The 17,094-nt window shown below is 37.4% G+C and overlaps 1 protein-coding gene across 4 annotated transcripts in view; it reads left to right on the forward strand.

Annotated features, from left to right (window-relative positions):
* LOC106668754 (fibronectin type-III domain-containing protein 3A) overlaps window positions 1-17,094 on the forward strand; it is a 190,604-nt gene that overhangs the window by 147,566 nt on the left and 25,944 nt on the right. For all 4 annotated transcript variants that reach the window (XM_024224980.1, XM_014397791.2, XM_024224987.1 and 1 more), the window contains exon 3: window positions 4,492-4,661. In XM_024224980.1, coding sequence (XP_024080748.1) covers window positions 4,492-4,661 — 170 coding nt within the window. The remainder of the gene's footprint in view (window positions 1-4,491; window positions 4,662-17,094) is intronic.

The following is a 17,094-nucleotide window of genomic DNA, read 5'->3' on the forward strand; positions in this document are numbered from 1 at the left end:
AGAGAAAAAGACAACGAACTTCCGCTGATTTGTCCAAACGCCACCTCCCGAATCGCGAAAATCATCTGTTCAACAAAAATATTTTGGAAATGTTCCCGGAGTCGATAGGTACGCGTCAGCTATATAGAGACGCCCTTTTGTATTTCAAAACGCAACGACTAAAGCTATATTTATAAAAAGATTCCATCAGTGGGTTCATCCTCTCCAGATATTGCACAATCGATTGTCCTTCAATCTATAATTGCAATGCTTGAAAGAGTGCATTAAAAACAGGGTGATGATTAGCTAACTAAAACACAATTACGATTACTGGAATTAGGATCAATTAAACGCAGTCATTCGAATAGAAAAGTCTTTGAAAAAAGTTCATTTTTATTTTAACATCAGTCGCATGTAGAATCCAATTTACAGTCGAACCTTTTGAGCTTAATTCCCCATCGGTTGACAGGATGATTATTCTTTAGGTCTTACCTTTATCTTCCCAAACATAACTTCAGAATTGTGTATAAGATAAAAACGAAAATAAATGGCAGCTCTTCCGTATAAGCAACATAATCTGTAATATTTCATTGGATTTATATAAGCTCAAATCTGAACCTGTATGTACATATATACACATGTGCAGAATTGAGCCAATCACTTCTCACAATCCACCGGCAATTCTAGCTTTTGTAATTGACAATAAATTACGAGCAGGCCTCGCGAATCACCCACCTCGGATTTTGGAAGTCCTGGGCCAGACCTCGATCTTGCCCATCCAGCCATCGAGGTTAGACCATTTCAGCACCTGCACATGCAGTTCCTAGATCCAAACCCATTCGCATTCTCACAGATTCTTCAATACATTCTTTCCTATTTACATACATTGGTGAATTCAATTTGGGTAGTGGAGTACTCGATATTTCTCTATCACTCTTTTCACCTATTACATATATAAAACTAGCATAATTGATGGAGTACTCAATATTCCGCCAGCGACCCTCACACTACACATTCACGATAATAAATACATTCACTCGCAACACAAGCTACGGACAGAAATCATTACTATATACTACAGAGGACTCAATTCCTCGATGCCGTTCTCCAAGGGCACTTCTCAGATCGGGTGGCAGTCCTATACGCTCTCTATATTGAGCCAAGGAATGGCTGGTCAAAGTCTTTGACAGTCCATACTCCATTGTAAGTAAGTACACGAGTACTTGTGATTTGATTTGATTCGACAGCTTGTAGAACTCCATTTTTGACCCTCAGAGCTCTTTTTCTTTTCTAATATGTTTGGCACCCTTCATTTAGGTGGGACACATCTAGCAACCTTTTTCTGCTTGCCGGACACTACGCGGGTTTTGGTACAAACGGAAGTGTCCGTGTGTCAACCTCGCATGGCCTATTCTTAATCGGATGAAAATGACCCTTTCTGTACGAGCCACCCTCCACACCTAGGTATCCGGGTATCCCGACAACAACCACCGTTTTGCCGATTCTCATGTATATTATGTCTATCACTAGCACCGCGAGAAGGTCGACGATATTTCATTGACCCTAGTGCCCAAAGCATTGAACAACATAACCACAACAACTCTAGATAAAACAAACATTGCTATTCCATATATTGTGGAAAATGTAAGTTCTTCCCTTGTGGGTCATTCTTCGTGACAATCGGTTTGGCAAAAATGCGGAGGCACTGGGTTGTAAAAATCGATTTTCACTGCGTACGTCGGAACTGCATATTATGTACGTGCGTGTGTAACGACCAGTTGGCTTTAATATGAGAGTGAGGTCAGTGGGTGAAGTGTGTGCATAAATTAAACCGCATGCAAATTTGCTCAGGAATTCTGTCGTCGAGGCCGGAAACTGGACGTTTCGTTAATTCCTTCGCCTAGGACTTTTTTTTTACATTATTTTGTTCTACATCATAATTTTTTCCCATAATAATGTATTAAATATACAGCTAATAAATTTATTTTTGTTTTTTGTCTACATTACAGACTTAACACTTAAATCAAGTGTTATTACACTGGTAAAATTCCGAAAACTGGTCTGTTCCGGCGTCCCCGAATCTTGTTTTCTCGTTCCTTCCTGATTGTCAAAATTGAAAATTATGTCAACGTTATTCAGTAAATTAACACTGCTTGTAAACAGGAAGTGGCTAGGTAAACGTCAAGGTTATTTTGTATGTAATTTTCATAATAAAAATAACCGAGGATACGTTGCGTAATTTTATTAAACTCCCCGCACTGCGAGCAAAAATCGAAGGGCCGTTTGAAAATAATCATAGCCTTTACGTAAAAGCAACGTGATTTTGCATTTTGCAACGCCGATCGTCGATATATTTATAATTCAAAAATAATTACGTTAGGCTTGGAATAAATTTTTTTGCGTGTTTAAAGGCCGGCGGCATGTTAAATTGGACTTTTCCTTTAACAGCACAAGCGGAGGCTTTATCTCGGTTTACTAGCTGTGAAATCCGTCTTGGCCTGACGAAAAGCTCTCAAGTAATGAAAAAAAGTTCAAAGAGTTACCGCAATTTTGTCATCTAACTCGAATCCTGTTTAGCTATCTCCAACATCCAATAACACCTTGGGCTTATCGAAGACTGTGCAAAAACTGGTGGAAAAGACTGAATGAAGAAAAATGTTCTCAGTGTTTTCGTTCACATTCAAAACAAAGTCTTGCCTTCCTTTGTACACCAACACAAAGATATATCGACTTAAATTCAAGTCAAATACATAAGACTATACCTGACAGGAATAAGAGAAAACAACTTAACGAAGACTTGGACAACTACGAAGGTTTCCAGGACCGATATCCGTCTTGACCGTCAACTAACCTTATACAACACTTTCCTGATACCTCTTTGGGCTTATGTAACTGAACTGTGGGGTTCTATCAAGCCATCTAACATCCAGCACATCCAATCCTTCCAATCAAAAGTCCTCAGACAAATGGACAAAACTTTTTACTAATCTCACTATACACACCGAGCTCAACATTCCTTTTGTCTATGAAGGATTCCCGATTTCAACAGTTCCATCCTCTCGATCTACCCTACCCCTTGCACTCTCACACACTCCTTAATCGACGATGGCCTCGGGACCTCCTTGCCCCTATAATCCCTCACACTTAGTGCCTGCGAAAAAAAATATACGTGATCACATTTACAATACATGTGTTCTAATAAATTAAATTTGAAAAAAAGACCGAGAAATTACTAGTAACAGGTATAGAACGATTTGTGACGCTTTGAAGGTTCAGAGGGCCAACTGTTGAAAGCAGGTTACTATGATCCCGTGGAGCCGTGTACGGCCCTCCGAAATTTATATTCATAGTAAAGAATTTGAAAACGAAATGATGAAACAGTGATTTTTTTTCTTCACTCCAAAAATTAATTGAAAGTGTCAGATCACGCTGAGTGCCATACCAGCATTGGCTGGTTTCTTATATCATACGTCCTTCGGGTGCAGCAGTGGCAATAGTGTTAATGAAAAATGGCAAAAAGTAGGGAAAATTCGAAGGGTTGAGGTAAGTGTTAGTCTCCGAGTGTACGGAAGTTACGATAGCTCATGTAGGTAGGCCAGCGGCGTATTGAGCCGGAGGTCGTATGTTCGAATCCCGCTCGTGACACCAGCTTTTTCATATATCAATACCTTACATAAAAAGATAATTTTAATTGAAAGAAGTGGTCAATCGGATCACAAAATAAAATGGATTTAATTAATGTAAATATTGTGACCGTATGAAAAAAATCGTCCTATAATCACACTTGTAATATATACGAATATGTATATGATACAAAATAAGTAAAATTAAACAAATATGAGAAATATCTTTTACACATTTTATTTATTATCTTTTGATATGTGCTTAAAATGCTTAGGGGATTAAATGTTAACAGTCTTGTTCATTCCGCTGGATTGCCACCACCGACGCGCAGTACATTCTTCTTTTATCTAGCTACATGGTTTTCCCCTCTCTCGCAAGAAAAAAAAATAAACCGTTAGATATGATTCTGTATCACTTGTTTTTGTGATCCCTTGGGCTTGCCAGAATGATAAATATTTTTCAAAATAATTCTATGATATTGAGTATATTAAGTTGTAAGAAGTAGTTTCACAAATAACTCGAAATGGAAAGTTTTCAACGGTTTTTTTCGTACATGGAAAAATATTTTTATAAAAACTAATAAAAAATGTAGAATTAGAAAAAGCTTATTGTTAACGGTAATTATTTAATGTTAGCTCTCCACAAAAAGGCGACCTTCTCTCAGTATATTTAGTTCAACTCTACGCGTATTAAGTATTTTATTTTAACTTTTTGAAACATTTGCTTTGTTATTCATTGTATTAAGCGTAAATTATGAAAACAGTTATGACATTAAGAAGAGCTTTCTTGTTTTTCCTGGAGTCCGGTCGGTGGTTGAGGTCGACGTCCCTCGTCCTCCATCTCGGTCCGTCCGTTTCCACCAAACTCACTATTTTCTTTGGTTTTCAGGTCCGATGACGGTGCCTATGGTGTCGACCAACTCGTCGCCACCGATCGCCATGCCTGTCCAGGTGCCTCACGGCCACGTCGTCCAGCAAATAGTCGACGAGAGCGGCACCCTCAGGCATGTCATACTGTCGCCGCAGCATCCACCGCTGCTACCTCTACCCCAGCACTTCGTAAGTACATTCCACAAAGATACTTTACTGGTTATTCTTGCTTGTTTGTGTCATGAATACAAAATATAGTGTCAAATATATTAGTCTATTTTGTCGAAAGGCAATATATTTGAATGTACAGTCGAGATTCAACTGTAATTAGGAGTTAATTGGACAACTTTCGAATAATAGCCCGGTTATCCAACTTCTTCTCCAGATCTTTGGTAATATGATGTCTGATAAACGATTGTTCATTTTTCTCAATTTGTAATAGAATAAATCACAAGATATAACTGTAATGAATTAGTACATTTTATTTTCGATCAATATATCATCAGGACTTGAAGTAGCTATTTATACGTACTCGTATTGAAATTTTGATTGTTTGAAAAAATCGAATAATTGAATTTGATAGTTTAAACGGGTAAATATTTTAATTACAAAACTGATACAGAGCGGGTTAGGCTTAAAGGGTTCTACGACCCTCCATCAAACGTGCATCACGTATTGGTAGAACGGTAGAACAGTAAACTTACTATTTCAGTAGATTGCTGCCAATTCCTTCGAAAGGAGGTCGAAGGTGAGAGGAGAGATAGCTAAGATAGATCGTTCGTCCACCCTTCTCAATTTCGCTGATACTTCGTTATTGCCCGCCCTAAACGTACGACACGTCCTAACTATAATAGAAAGTTTAAGCCTAAATTCCTGAAAGGTCCGCATGCCGATGCAGGTGTAAATAAAAGGAGAGACGGTTTCTGGGACCGCTATCTCTAGGAATAAAACAGGATCGTAATAAAATAAGGACAATCCTCCAGTTAAGTCCCTCGAAGTTATTTTACCGATGTATCGTTGGTGGTCAAGGGGCCTTTCTCGACTTAGTTTCGACCGAAGGCGCTTTTAATAGGAAAGCCCATTTCTCCCGAGTTCCCACAGGAGCCGTTGTTCCTAAATTGTTGTAGGTTTCTAGCCAGACATGGTAACATACTTTCACTCTGCCTCTTGAGCTTTTTCCTCTGGTGTTCTATGTAAGATTTCAATTTACGTGTAAGCCGCAAGTTTTTTATTTATTTTTATTACGTTTATATGATATTTACAACTTCTAATATTGCATTAAATAAACATGTTCATATATAGTGAATTTGTCATTTGGGTCTCTTGTAGGAGAAGTTGCCCGGTGACAACACTGCTTCACTCAGAAACCTCGTTATTAGTCACTCATTGAGGACGGGCATCGCTTGAATAGTTTTGGACGAATTTCTGGTAGGGTTAGAAGTGATAACCGACGTACTAGTAGGTTATTGTGGATGTGATAGCGGGTTTCGATGAGTTCATGTTCAAACGGGATGGGTAGGTCATTATGAATAGCGTACTTTGAAACATAAAAAGGAGCAGTTTTATCATTTGGCGGAGTATTTTTGAGTGAATGATTGGATACGTTTGGAATTGGAATCCTTGGTTGAGCCACACTTCACAACCGTACGCCCAGTGGGGTCTGATCATTGTCTTGAAAATTAAAAGTTGGTTTTCAACGTCTATTTTTGATCGTGAGTCAAGTAGACTTTTTAATAATTCCGTCGGTTTGTTTCTTGCTTTATGTTGTGTGGGGATTTCAAGTTAGTTGTTTATCCAAGAAAAGACCAAGATAACGCACAAGGTCAGTAGTAGGCAATGGGGTTTCATTTATACTCACAGTAGAACAGATATTTTTACATAAAGGAAATTTTACCCGTACGCTTTTCGTTCAGTTCAGAATTCAAACTTCTTGAACTATACTGTTAATTCATTTAGATGTTGAGTGTTAATCGAGGGGGGTCCGAATTACGAGTAAGAATCGCTGTATCATCAACGAATGTATTAGCGCGCGTAGGAATATCAGAAGTGTACGTAGAAAATAGAAATGGTCCAAGTATGCTTCCCTGAGCAACACCCGCCAATAAGGGGAGAATCGGTTCCCTTACGTACTCCCCAAAATCGGTCCGTCAAAAAGATCTCAGTGTGAGATAGTACTTATGAGTGAAGATGTTTTCCAGTTTCCAAAGCAACTCCGAGTGCAGACTGCCTGTTCTAAACCATGAAAGTCATCCAAGCTGTTTTGTTTCAAGTTTCAATTATAACAGTAATCGTCGGAGAAGTAGTTTTTGTAGATTTTGGGCAAGAATAGAAAGGAAACTAATGGGGATAGAAACTAGGAAGGTCAGAATCTTGTCTTATGAACCATTTTAATTATTGAGAAATTCCGTTGCATTGGAAAATATGTCCTGAGTACAGGGTTGCATAGGTATGTTAAGTACAGTGTTAGATCATATCCTGGAGGTTTTCTAGGTAGTTATTTAAAATTGTGTCGTATATCTGATGGAGTAAATGCTTCAGGAGGGGTGACTAGTGAGTAGCAAGGGTATATTCAAGTTGTGTTCAATGTTATACCGGGGGTTCTGGTTAACTATGTCATTATGTGGAGTGAGTATTGTCGGAAGATGTTTTGAAAACAATTGAGCTATGACGGAATTTGGTTTGGCCAAGCGTTTCACTACGTTTAGGGGGAGTTAAGACAGGAGGAATTTTATGTCAATTTTTCGTACAATTACCAGCTTAAAAATGCATGTGAAGGCTGGATGAACGTCTGAGTGAATTCACACTGTTTAAATATTTAAAAAGAATCTAAAATTTAATCCACAGAGGGAAAATTTCGGTAGCGGGAGGTAGGCGTAGGAATTCCATTAGGTGAGGACAACGGGAAATTCCTCCGAGGCCTCATCCGCGCTGGCATTTTTCGGTTTCTCAGAAGAAAAAAACGAAACTAAGAAATGAAAAACGGCCCAGCGAGTTGAATCGACGTCCGACGACATTGTGTGCAATTTCGGAAAAGCGGCACCCCATTTCGTTTAATCACGTCTGTGCCGAATCCACGATCGCTTTATCCGATCCGATAACTTTTGAATATAGTAAACTAACAACACAATTCATGAACAACCACATCTCATACATAGTAGAGCATGATAGTTTATGCATAAGTTTTTCGCCGAAGTCGAGACGGTCAAACGGTCTCGCGGATTTTGTCCGCTCGGAAAAAAACGACTCAAAACTCAAAAAATCGCCTCCCGTAAAGGCCGATTTATGAAATAGAGGGGAAAGATGAATGATCTCAGCGGAATGCGACCGAGTGAGCATAGTTGCCGCGAGGGAGCAGCATCGAATGTTTGCCTTTATGTCACTGAAAGGAAAGATCCCGACCTCCTTTTTTTTCTCTTTTTCTTTTTTGCTATCATAATGAAAAATTACTTAGCTTTTAGTACATTTTCTGTATTTGAATAGGTCATTCAGCCCATAGCCCAGTTGTCGACGACATCCAATCGCACATAATAAAATATGAGTTTACTGTGAAACCGCTATCTTAGAACCGGGGTGAACGGCGACAGAAGCTTCTAAGTGTGTTTCCTGCCGGGGTTGTATACAGGTTTTCATTAATAATAATAATAATAAGATTCTTTATTTAAGTATAATTTACGTAGTAAAAAAGAAGCTATAGCATAAAGAAGTATAGCAATAGCACATACGGCTTGGATATCCGTCAACCAGAATGTGATACGGTTTTGCTACAACAATAATTAATAAAAAAGAATACAAAAGAAAACTAACTCAAACTATTCCTTTCTGGGGAAATCCAAAGCAACTGTTGAAAAGAGCGTTAAATTTCCTTTAAAAAGCCATCCTTCTAGATTTTCAGTCTAATTAAAAAAACAAAAAAACACGCTATATCTTTCAAAAACTGCTAAATTTAAAATTGTAATAACTAGATTTAACTAAATTCGACTTCGTCGGAAAAATTCAATGTAGAGCTTGGCAAATTTCACAACTTCTTCCTTTCATAAGCTTTCTAGCGATATACGATTTTGTTTAATTACCTAGATAATCAACTTTTGTGCAAAATTGAAAAGGACGAAATAAGTACACTAAATGCAGACAAAAAGAACTTAAACCTAATAAAAAAGCACTCACACAAAAAAAAAGATTAACGTAATTTTGGTCGTTCACTATTTTTATTGTCTCTTTTTTGTGTGTTTTGATTGATTTTTACATTGCATTTTAATTTTTTTTTAAACGTGTTTTATTTGTGAATTTTTACAAAATAACAATACAGAAGTTGTTAAATCCAACTTAAACCTAATAAAAAAGCACACACACACAAATATTCAACGTAATTTTGGGCGTTCCCTATGTTTATTGCCTCTTTTTTGTGTTTTGATTGATTTTTACTTTGAATTTTATTTTTAAAAACGTGTTTTATTTGTGAATTTTTACAAAACAACAATACAGAAGTTGTTAAATCCAACTTAAATCTAATAAAAAGCACACACACAAAAAAATATTCAACGTAATTTTGGGCGTTCCCTATGTTTATTGCCTCTTTTTTGTGTATTGATTGATTTTTACTTTGAATTTTTATTTTTAAAAACGTGTTTTATTTGTGAATTTTTACAAAACAACAATACAGAAATTTGTTAAATCCAACTTAAACCTAATAAAAAAAGCACACACCTCCAAAAAAAAATGATTCAACGTAATTTTGGGCGTTCCCTATGTTTATTGTCTCTTTTTTGTCTGTTTTGATTGTTTTTACGCTAATTTTTAGTTTTAAAAACGTGTTTTATTTGTGAATTTTTAAACAGATTTAAATTTCCTTTAAAAAGCCATCCTTCTAGATTTTCAGTCTAGTTTTTTATTTAAAAAAACGCTAATTCTTCCAAAACCTGCTACATTTAAAATTGTAAAAACCACGTGTTTTATTTGTGATTTTTTTAAAAATAGAGATTTGTTGAATTTGTCAATGGCAAAGACTACTCAAGCGAAATAAATTCTTCAAAACTACCTATAAATATGGCGGCAAATTCTTAGGATGTTAACCTAGCTTATTAAATTTTATTAATAAATTAATGGTAACTAATAAGAAATTCGTTGTTTTTTTCTGGGATTTTATTTTTTCCTCTCTAGTAGACTCTGCAAACAGACACGATGTCGCCTGCCCGACGTCACAGTCAGTCCTGTTATGAAATGTTTCAAAACGCTTTCGCCCTGGTTTATGGTTGAGCCTGGAAGGGCGATTTAATATGGGCCGGATGAATCTCTGAGCCCTTTCGCCGGCCGAGCCCAGCCATGAAAAGACAGCTCTGTTCTTTGTTCTATCCTCGTTGATACAGGCCTTCCTCCTATCTCTCTCAGATAACGGCCGTAAAATGAACGCCATTCTACCACGATTCCAAATGAACCCGTCCTCGGTTTACTGTTAACGGGCATATAACGCGATCGGGACGAAACACGTGAAAAAAGGGCCGAGTATGTCGTAAAATGCAGACGGATAATCGCGGACGTGTCAATCGGAAAATTGTCGACGCAGCGCACACACCCGTCAGCCCTCAGGAGACAGATAAAACATAAACAAGTAAAAGCACTCAGAGACTTTTTAATGTCTGGAAAATAGCATTAAGATAGCGAAGTGACTTCATCTATCTTTTTGCCTGGTAAAAGCTAGACTCCGATCTAGGGGTTCGAGATAGTCGATATGGCAGATAACGACGTCGCAAGGGAGGGTGTGACGAATTCGTCCGACGAAAGCTGCACAATCTTAAAAAGAAGATTTCTGCAGCTTTAAAGCTTTGACATATGTGCCAGGGTACGGTCACTTTCTCGAGGATAGAAATTAAGTTAGGCCCTCAATTAAGTATACGCTTATTTGGTCTAGTTCAAATATACTGTTTTTATTTTTGTTGTTTTAATTATCATAAATTTGAAATTGTTTTGAATAAAATTTTTCTAAACTTTAATTTCACACTCGTCGTATGAGAGGGCGAAGAAGATTGAAACTTGTAAAAGGAAACCGAGATTCACGAAATCAAATGGCGATGTCGTCTTATAAACTAAAACTAAATCGTAAAATTGTGAAATTCTCAATACAATTGTCATCGTATTTTCGATAAATTGACCAATTCCGAGATATGTCCGACTTCGGTAACGAAGTAAAAATTATAATTGTCGAAGGAAACGTCCTCGGCGAAATATTTATGTTTGTCTCTTTAAAAAGACTCGTTAAATACTTCGCCTTAGGGCGAACGTGTGATGAGATTGTCTAGGCCGCGGAGAGGGTCGTGGGAAGACCTTCTCTCAGGTGGCACAGCGATCGAAAAAACTTTTACACAAATTTAAGCGCTCCGCGAGGAAAATACGAACAGGAAAAAAAAACGAGAAACCCGTTTTTGAGTTCACTCTCGAAAAGCCGCGAGTTTACACAATACAGTATCGCCATTGTGTATATAACAAAAGATTGGCAGTTTTAAAAAACTCGGATCACGTGATCTGATTGTCATCATTTTAATTAACGGCGAATCGCCATATTCACGATCTCTGTTTTAAAAATTGATATTTGATAAGACATAATGTATTTTAAACAAAGTCGACCCAAGCCAAAGGTTAATGATGTTAATTAGGCCGATTTCCGTTTGACTATAATTTATTGCACTATTACTAGACGATTAATTACACTTGAAACGACGTAAATGGGAAAAACTGTTGGATCGCCAATAGAAATGACGTACAATCTTTAAGAAGGGGAAAATTGGCATTAACGATTTAAATTTCAATCACACTAACGGAGATTTTGCATAACGTTGATAGGTAACGTTAAATTGATTGAAGTGCGCATGCGCAGAAATAACGTAACTAGGTCGAATAGCGTCATACGTTATTTGTCTTAGAAAACGGGTGATGGTAAAGTAACAAATAAGATTTTGTTGGAGATTTTGTCCAATTTAAAAAAAAACTATAAATGTAGAACTGTAATAAAATCATGGTGTTTCTTGTCGGCCGAATGAGGGATACTTGATTGGAGAATTTGTCAGGGAACGAACAACTCAGCAGTTCATGACTTTTTTTATAATTGGCGACGTTTCGTACTTATTCTGGTACAGTATAGAAGGAACAAAATACAAATAACAATTTGTGCACATTATTCGTTAAAATCTCGTACAGCCACTTACTAGGATGTAGAGACAGCGACTAAAATAAATCAGAAACGTCGCCAATAATAAAAAAACAGTCATGAACTGCTGAGTTGTACATTCTACGGCCGCGGCTCTGGCAAATTCTCCTAACATGAAATAAAATCATTTATTTTAAGACATTTTATAATTCGTACAAGTTTTCATAAATCCAAACTCGTAAGAATATATGTACATTTGGTGTTCCTAGTATTGAAATGTTTATATGTTATATTTGCATAAAAACAGGAACGACAGCTAGAAATGCTGCAGCCTTATACATCTTAAGTTCAAAAAAAAACACCACACCCCTTACCTAAAAGGTACCCTTAGATTGAACCACTTAAAAACAATTTAAAAGCTAAAATCCTTGATATAGAATGCGGTTATAATGAATATGATTATGGTTAACTAACTGCACTGTAATATTGTAGTAGTTTTTAAGTAATAAGCTAAGCTAAAAGTTTTTGACACTTTTCGTGGTCAATTACATTTAAAGTGAACTTGCCCCGAATCGTAATTTATTTTGTAGGTTAGCGCTTCTACTATTAGTCCTCAACGTTTGCCATACTATCGGCAGTAATCGAGAGAAAATCCATAATGTCCATAAAATGGTGCCTTTGTCGACAAGCTTGCATATCCCGAACTATTACAAACTCCCCAGGAAACTTAGCATCAGCGTTAAAATCAGTTATGGAAAAGGATTTAAATAGCGTCAACGTTTTTCGAAAGAAGTTAAAACGTACTATGACCATGAAATAACGGAAACGTTAGTTATATAACGTACGTAATTTTTATATTGTGTTGTCTTCATTCTCTTGCTACTTTGTTTTAGTTATGTTATCTAAGCATTTTGTTCCTTGATTTTTGTCAATTAGAATTTCTAAACAAAACTGTTTCTTTAGATTGTGTGAATTTTGATATTTTAAAACACGCTCTAAAGTAAAAACTTTTACAAGTGGCGTAGTGTTCGTCCGAGTGGATGGTCGCGGAAATTCCAATCCCCCTTTCACGTTTTGACGTCTCTCATTGTGCGGCATCATAACATGACCCCAAATTCAATTGTTCGGGGTCTCGCCACGCTATTCCTCAAGTATTTTATAACTTTCTCTTTCCTCGGGGTTACGGGTCCGCCTTCACGAATCGTCGCCACGTCGCCAATAATCCTGCTTGGTTTTTATGATTTCCTTATCGCAGAATGACTAGAATTCACAAGCCCCGGTGATGGGTCTTATGAGGACTTCTGTTTTAATGAACGGCAACGGCTTACAATGTCGAGACCCGAACAAATGTTTATTGTTTCACCGATTCGCGGGACACTGAGTCAACATCCTTCTCAGATAAGACAGACTCGCCCGATCCTTTAAGGACTCGACGTCCTCACCGACAACATTCACTACCTGTCCATTTTGTATTTATTCTTTCAAGCTCCTTTAGTCGGTTTAGCACTTCTGAAAAAGTTGGAGATAATAAGCGGTTTTGGGATAAAATTCGCTTTCGGTCCATTAGTAATTGCGCGTATTGAAGTATGAAGTAGTTTTATTTGTTAGTCGCCCCGTGAATGTTATTGTAGATGAGGAGGAGGGAGAGAACGGGTAGTGCGCAGCCAGGAGATAACTACATTCGTGATAGGAGCTTCCTTTCCTACCATTCAGATAATATTGTTCCATTCCTCGCCCATTCAAAAAGGAGTCCTTCAATTCCACACCACCTAACGACATCTTCGTCTGACTCATTCAATCCCTTAATGACGAAATTCCTCCCGTAAAATTAATGAAAATACCGGTCTGAGACCAGCACTCCTTCTGGCCGTCCCTCGATTTCTTTTTTTAACCGGAATTGACGTAATGGAAAAAATAAGCCGCTGCCACATAAATTTCTTAGCTCTGTCCTCTCCGCCCTAATGGAAGAGAACGGGTCGGATCCCTTTGTTCCCAAGATTCTTGGAAGCAATTATCCGTAATAGAGTTAGAGGAAAGTAACCTGTGGTACCTTGCGCAGCACGCGCCGTAATCTCTTTAAAACGATATCGCCACCCCCGGCATGAGATGAAACCCGCCCCCGTGTCGCCTCCCCTGTTAATTCCCCTACTTAAGGTGCCCACTCTCGTCCCGTTTCCGACAGAATTGAAAGTTCTATTGTAATTGACTTGTTTTCTCCGGTTTCCGTGCCGGACCGAAGGTGCCATTAGTCGCAATTACGATTCTCCTTGTTTACCCGGAAAGGGATTATAAACAGCTCTCTTCATTTAGTAGGTCCGACTGTGGATTCCCAATCTCCTCGGGCAGAAATTGGACGAATTTTTTTTAATGGACATAACGGAAATATTGAACCAGAGGAACGAGGCGCCTCCCTCTTAATAATTAAAACGGCAAATCCTTCATTCCCGACGACTTTGATCACTTTTTAACTAGACGCAATGGTCAATTCTTCCGTTCTTTATTGGTTGCGTCACGAGTTAAATATAACAACGAACTTTTAACTATTCGTATTTCGAGCTGTTGGGAAGCAAACAAATCCTTATTGCCCTTTGTTTTCATAGAATATTCTATGAACACTGCCGTAAAAATGAACAACTGCCAAAAATTATTTTACTACACTACTAATACTGTAAATATACAATTCTATAAAAAATGTGTACCTCTTTAATAGTTTTAAATAAAATTTGCATTATGTATCTTGGTAAAGTAATATTTCAGTTATTGCAAACCAAAAACCATATATTTATTGATTCTAATCGACTTGGAAAATATCAGCCAACTTTTATTTAGGTTTATTCGTATCTCTGGTGAGTAAATGTGAGTTATTACCGTGAAAGTAAGGGTTCGTGAAGTAAGTATTGGAATGAATATAATTTATTAGCGTGAAAGGTCGTTCAACCCAGCTCCGAGGAATATCAAATACTCTGGGGAAGTGAATGTGATCAGATTTCTTTGTTTGCATTGGCTTTATGTTTATTGGAATGAACGTTATTTATTAGATTCACTAATTTCGTGGTCTAATTATATATATCAATTAATTAAGGTTTTTAGTGTTTTTAGTTGAGATAAAAAAGTCAATGGCACGAGCGGGATTCGAACCCACGATCTTCGGCTAGATACGCCGCTGCTCTACCACTTGAGCTATCGTGACCTCGATCCGAGCTATCTAGACGAAGATCGTGGGTTCGAATCCCGCTCGTGCCATTGACTTTTTTATCTCAACGAAAAATCTTAATTAATTGTAATATATTAATTGGTCAAGCGGACCACGAAATTAGTGAATTTAATTAATTTAAATGAAGTATACTTCACTAAAGCTCTCCGTGGCCATTTCATTTCATCATATTCAATCCTCCCGAGGAATATCAAATACTCTGGGGAAGTGAATGTGATCAGACTTCTATGCTTGCATCGGGTTTTGGATTTCTGTTAATTTATCGGAATGAATCTAATTTATTAGCGTGAAAGGAAGGGGTCGTTCAATCCTCCCGAGGAATATCAAATACTCCGGAGCAGTGAATGTGATCAGACTTCCATTTTTCATCGGGTTTTGAATTTACGTTAATTTATCGGAATGAATCTAATTTATTAGCGTGAAAGGAAGGGGTCGTTCAATCCTCCCGATGAATAATGAGTGCTCTGAGGCGAGTCTGTGACCCCGGGGGAATTAAAAGTAAGTTATTAGCGAGAATGGAGTGGGTTCAACCCAGTCCCGAGGAATATATACTCTGAAGGTGAATGTGATCAGACATAAGTTTTTGGTGATGTATATGTATGTATAATATGCTTCATTCTGTAGTTGACAACCTGAGGTACAAATGAGAAGAGCGGCATTGTATACATATAACTGTTTAATTGTATTATTATAGTTTGCGTCGGTTAAATTAAATTTCAGAATGTGTTAACCTGAATAACCTTTGTCAATTAAATAACAGAGTACATTTATGCGATGCTATTTCTCGGATTTATCAATTGTTAGCTATTGTATTATAATTTGGATCAAACTGCACGCGGGGGGGGCCCAAGCCGTATTAATCATGTCAAAAATAACTAAAATAAAATCTATAAGGGGGAATAAGGCATGGGACGGAAGAAAAATCGATTAACGTCCCTCAGACCAATTCCGTTTTTTATATATTTCCTCTTGTCTAAACGGGAGAATCATTTTTCTTCCTGGACACGTTCATGCCACGTGGAACAAAAGAGTGCACGCGCTGGAAATAAGCGCGTTGCGAGGGGTGTTGTAAGCCCCCTGTTTCATTCCATTAGCGCTTTGTCGCGGAAAAAAATATGAACCCTCCGGAAACAGGGATGAACAGTGAGAAGCCTTGAAAAAATTTTCAGAGGGAAGAAGCTATTCAAAGGGCTATATCCGTCCATGGAAAGGGCGACAAAAAACAGTCAAAGGAGGCAAATCCACGTCTTAAGTTCTTCCTTATTCGAGAACCGGTACCATAAATTACTGGGTTTTTTGTTACACTATGGCCTTAAATACATTCGTCAATGGAGTATATCTTTAAGAATGAACCAGATTCTCCTAGCGCTTGTCGATCAAAAGTCTAATGTGGTTTGGGGTATCTATGTTTATATTTAAGAAAAGTATGAGGGCGCGCGCGTGTGTGTGTGCGAAAGGCAATTTTGTAAAGAAAAACTTGGTTAATTCTAATGCAGTTAATAGCTCCTAATTTTAAATTTAGCAGTTTTGAATGATTTAGTGTATGTTTTGTTGCCAAAAATCAAATTGAAAGGTCGAGAAGGGTGCCTTCTTAAAGGAAATTTAATGCTCTTTTAAATGTTTTTTTGTATTGAAAAATGAATAGTTCAAGTGCAACGAGTAGATTTACGAACACCGTAGATAGTTGAAAAAAACAAAATGTTGAATATCTACGAAAGGGTTGAGAATCGGACCATGGTTTATACGATGTTTTTTCTTCCAGTGGGGTTCATACATCATGTGTCCATATATCATAATAACAAAAGATAATATTTGTAAAAAATAAATCGATATGTGGGTTTTGCCAAAGGGTTGGCTAAAATCAATAGAATTCCGCTTTTTTTAAACTGCTGCTGGTACAGTAGTTTCTCATAATGCCCTTCATCAAGTGTTGAGTTTAAAATCCAAAGCTGCCCGACAGATAACGTGTTCCATTGAGTTTTTTTCAAAAAGTGGAGTTTATTTTTAGTTTTAATCGTATATGGCTCTGTTCGTTAACCCGGGGACATCCAGCGAATAGCACGAAGTCATTAGCACACGGAGGTCAGGCCTACTTCGCAACATTATAGAATACATATTCTATTCGTTCACAGGATATCACACAAATTAAACACATTTCTTTCTTCTGATAACTTTAAAATAGCCTTCAAAAACTATAAAATTATTCACACCTTTTTTTCCAAAATTAAAGATCCCACACCTGTAACAAATAAGTCTGATATAATATACAA

Source organism: Cimex lectularius, unplaced genomic scaffold (assembly GCF_000648675.2).
Source record: "Cimex lectularius strain Harlan isolate CLEC.00 unplaced genomic scaffold, Clec_2.1 scaffold25, whole genome shotgun sequence".
NCBI classification, from domain to species: domain Eukaryota; kingdom Metazoa; phylum Arthropoda; class Insecta; order Hemiptera; family Cimicidae; genus Cimex; species Cimex lectularius.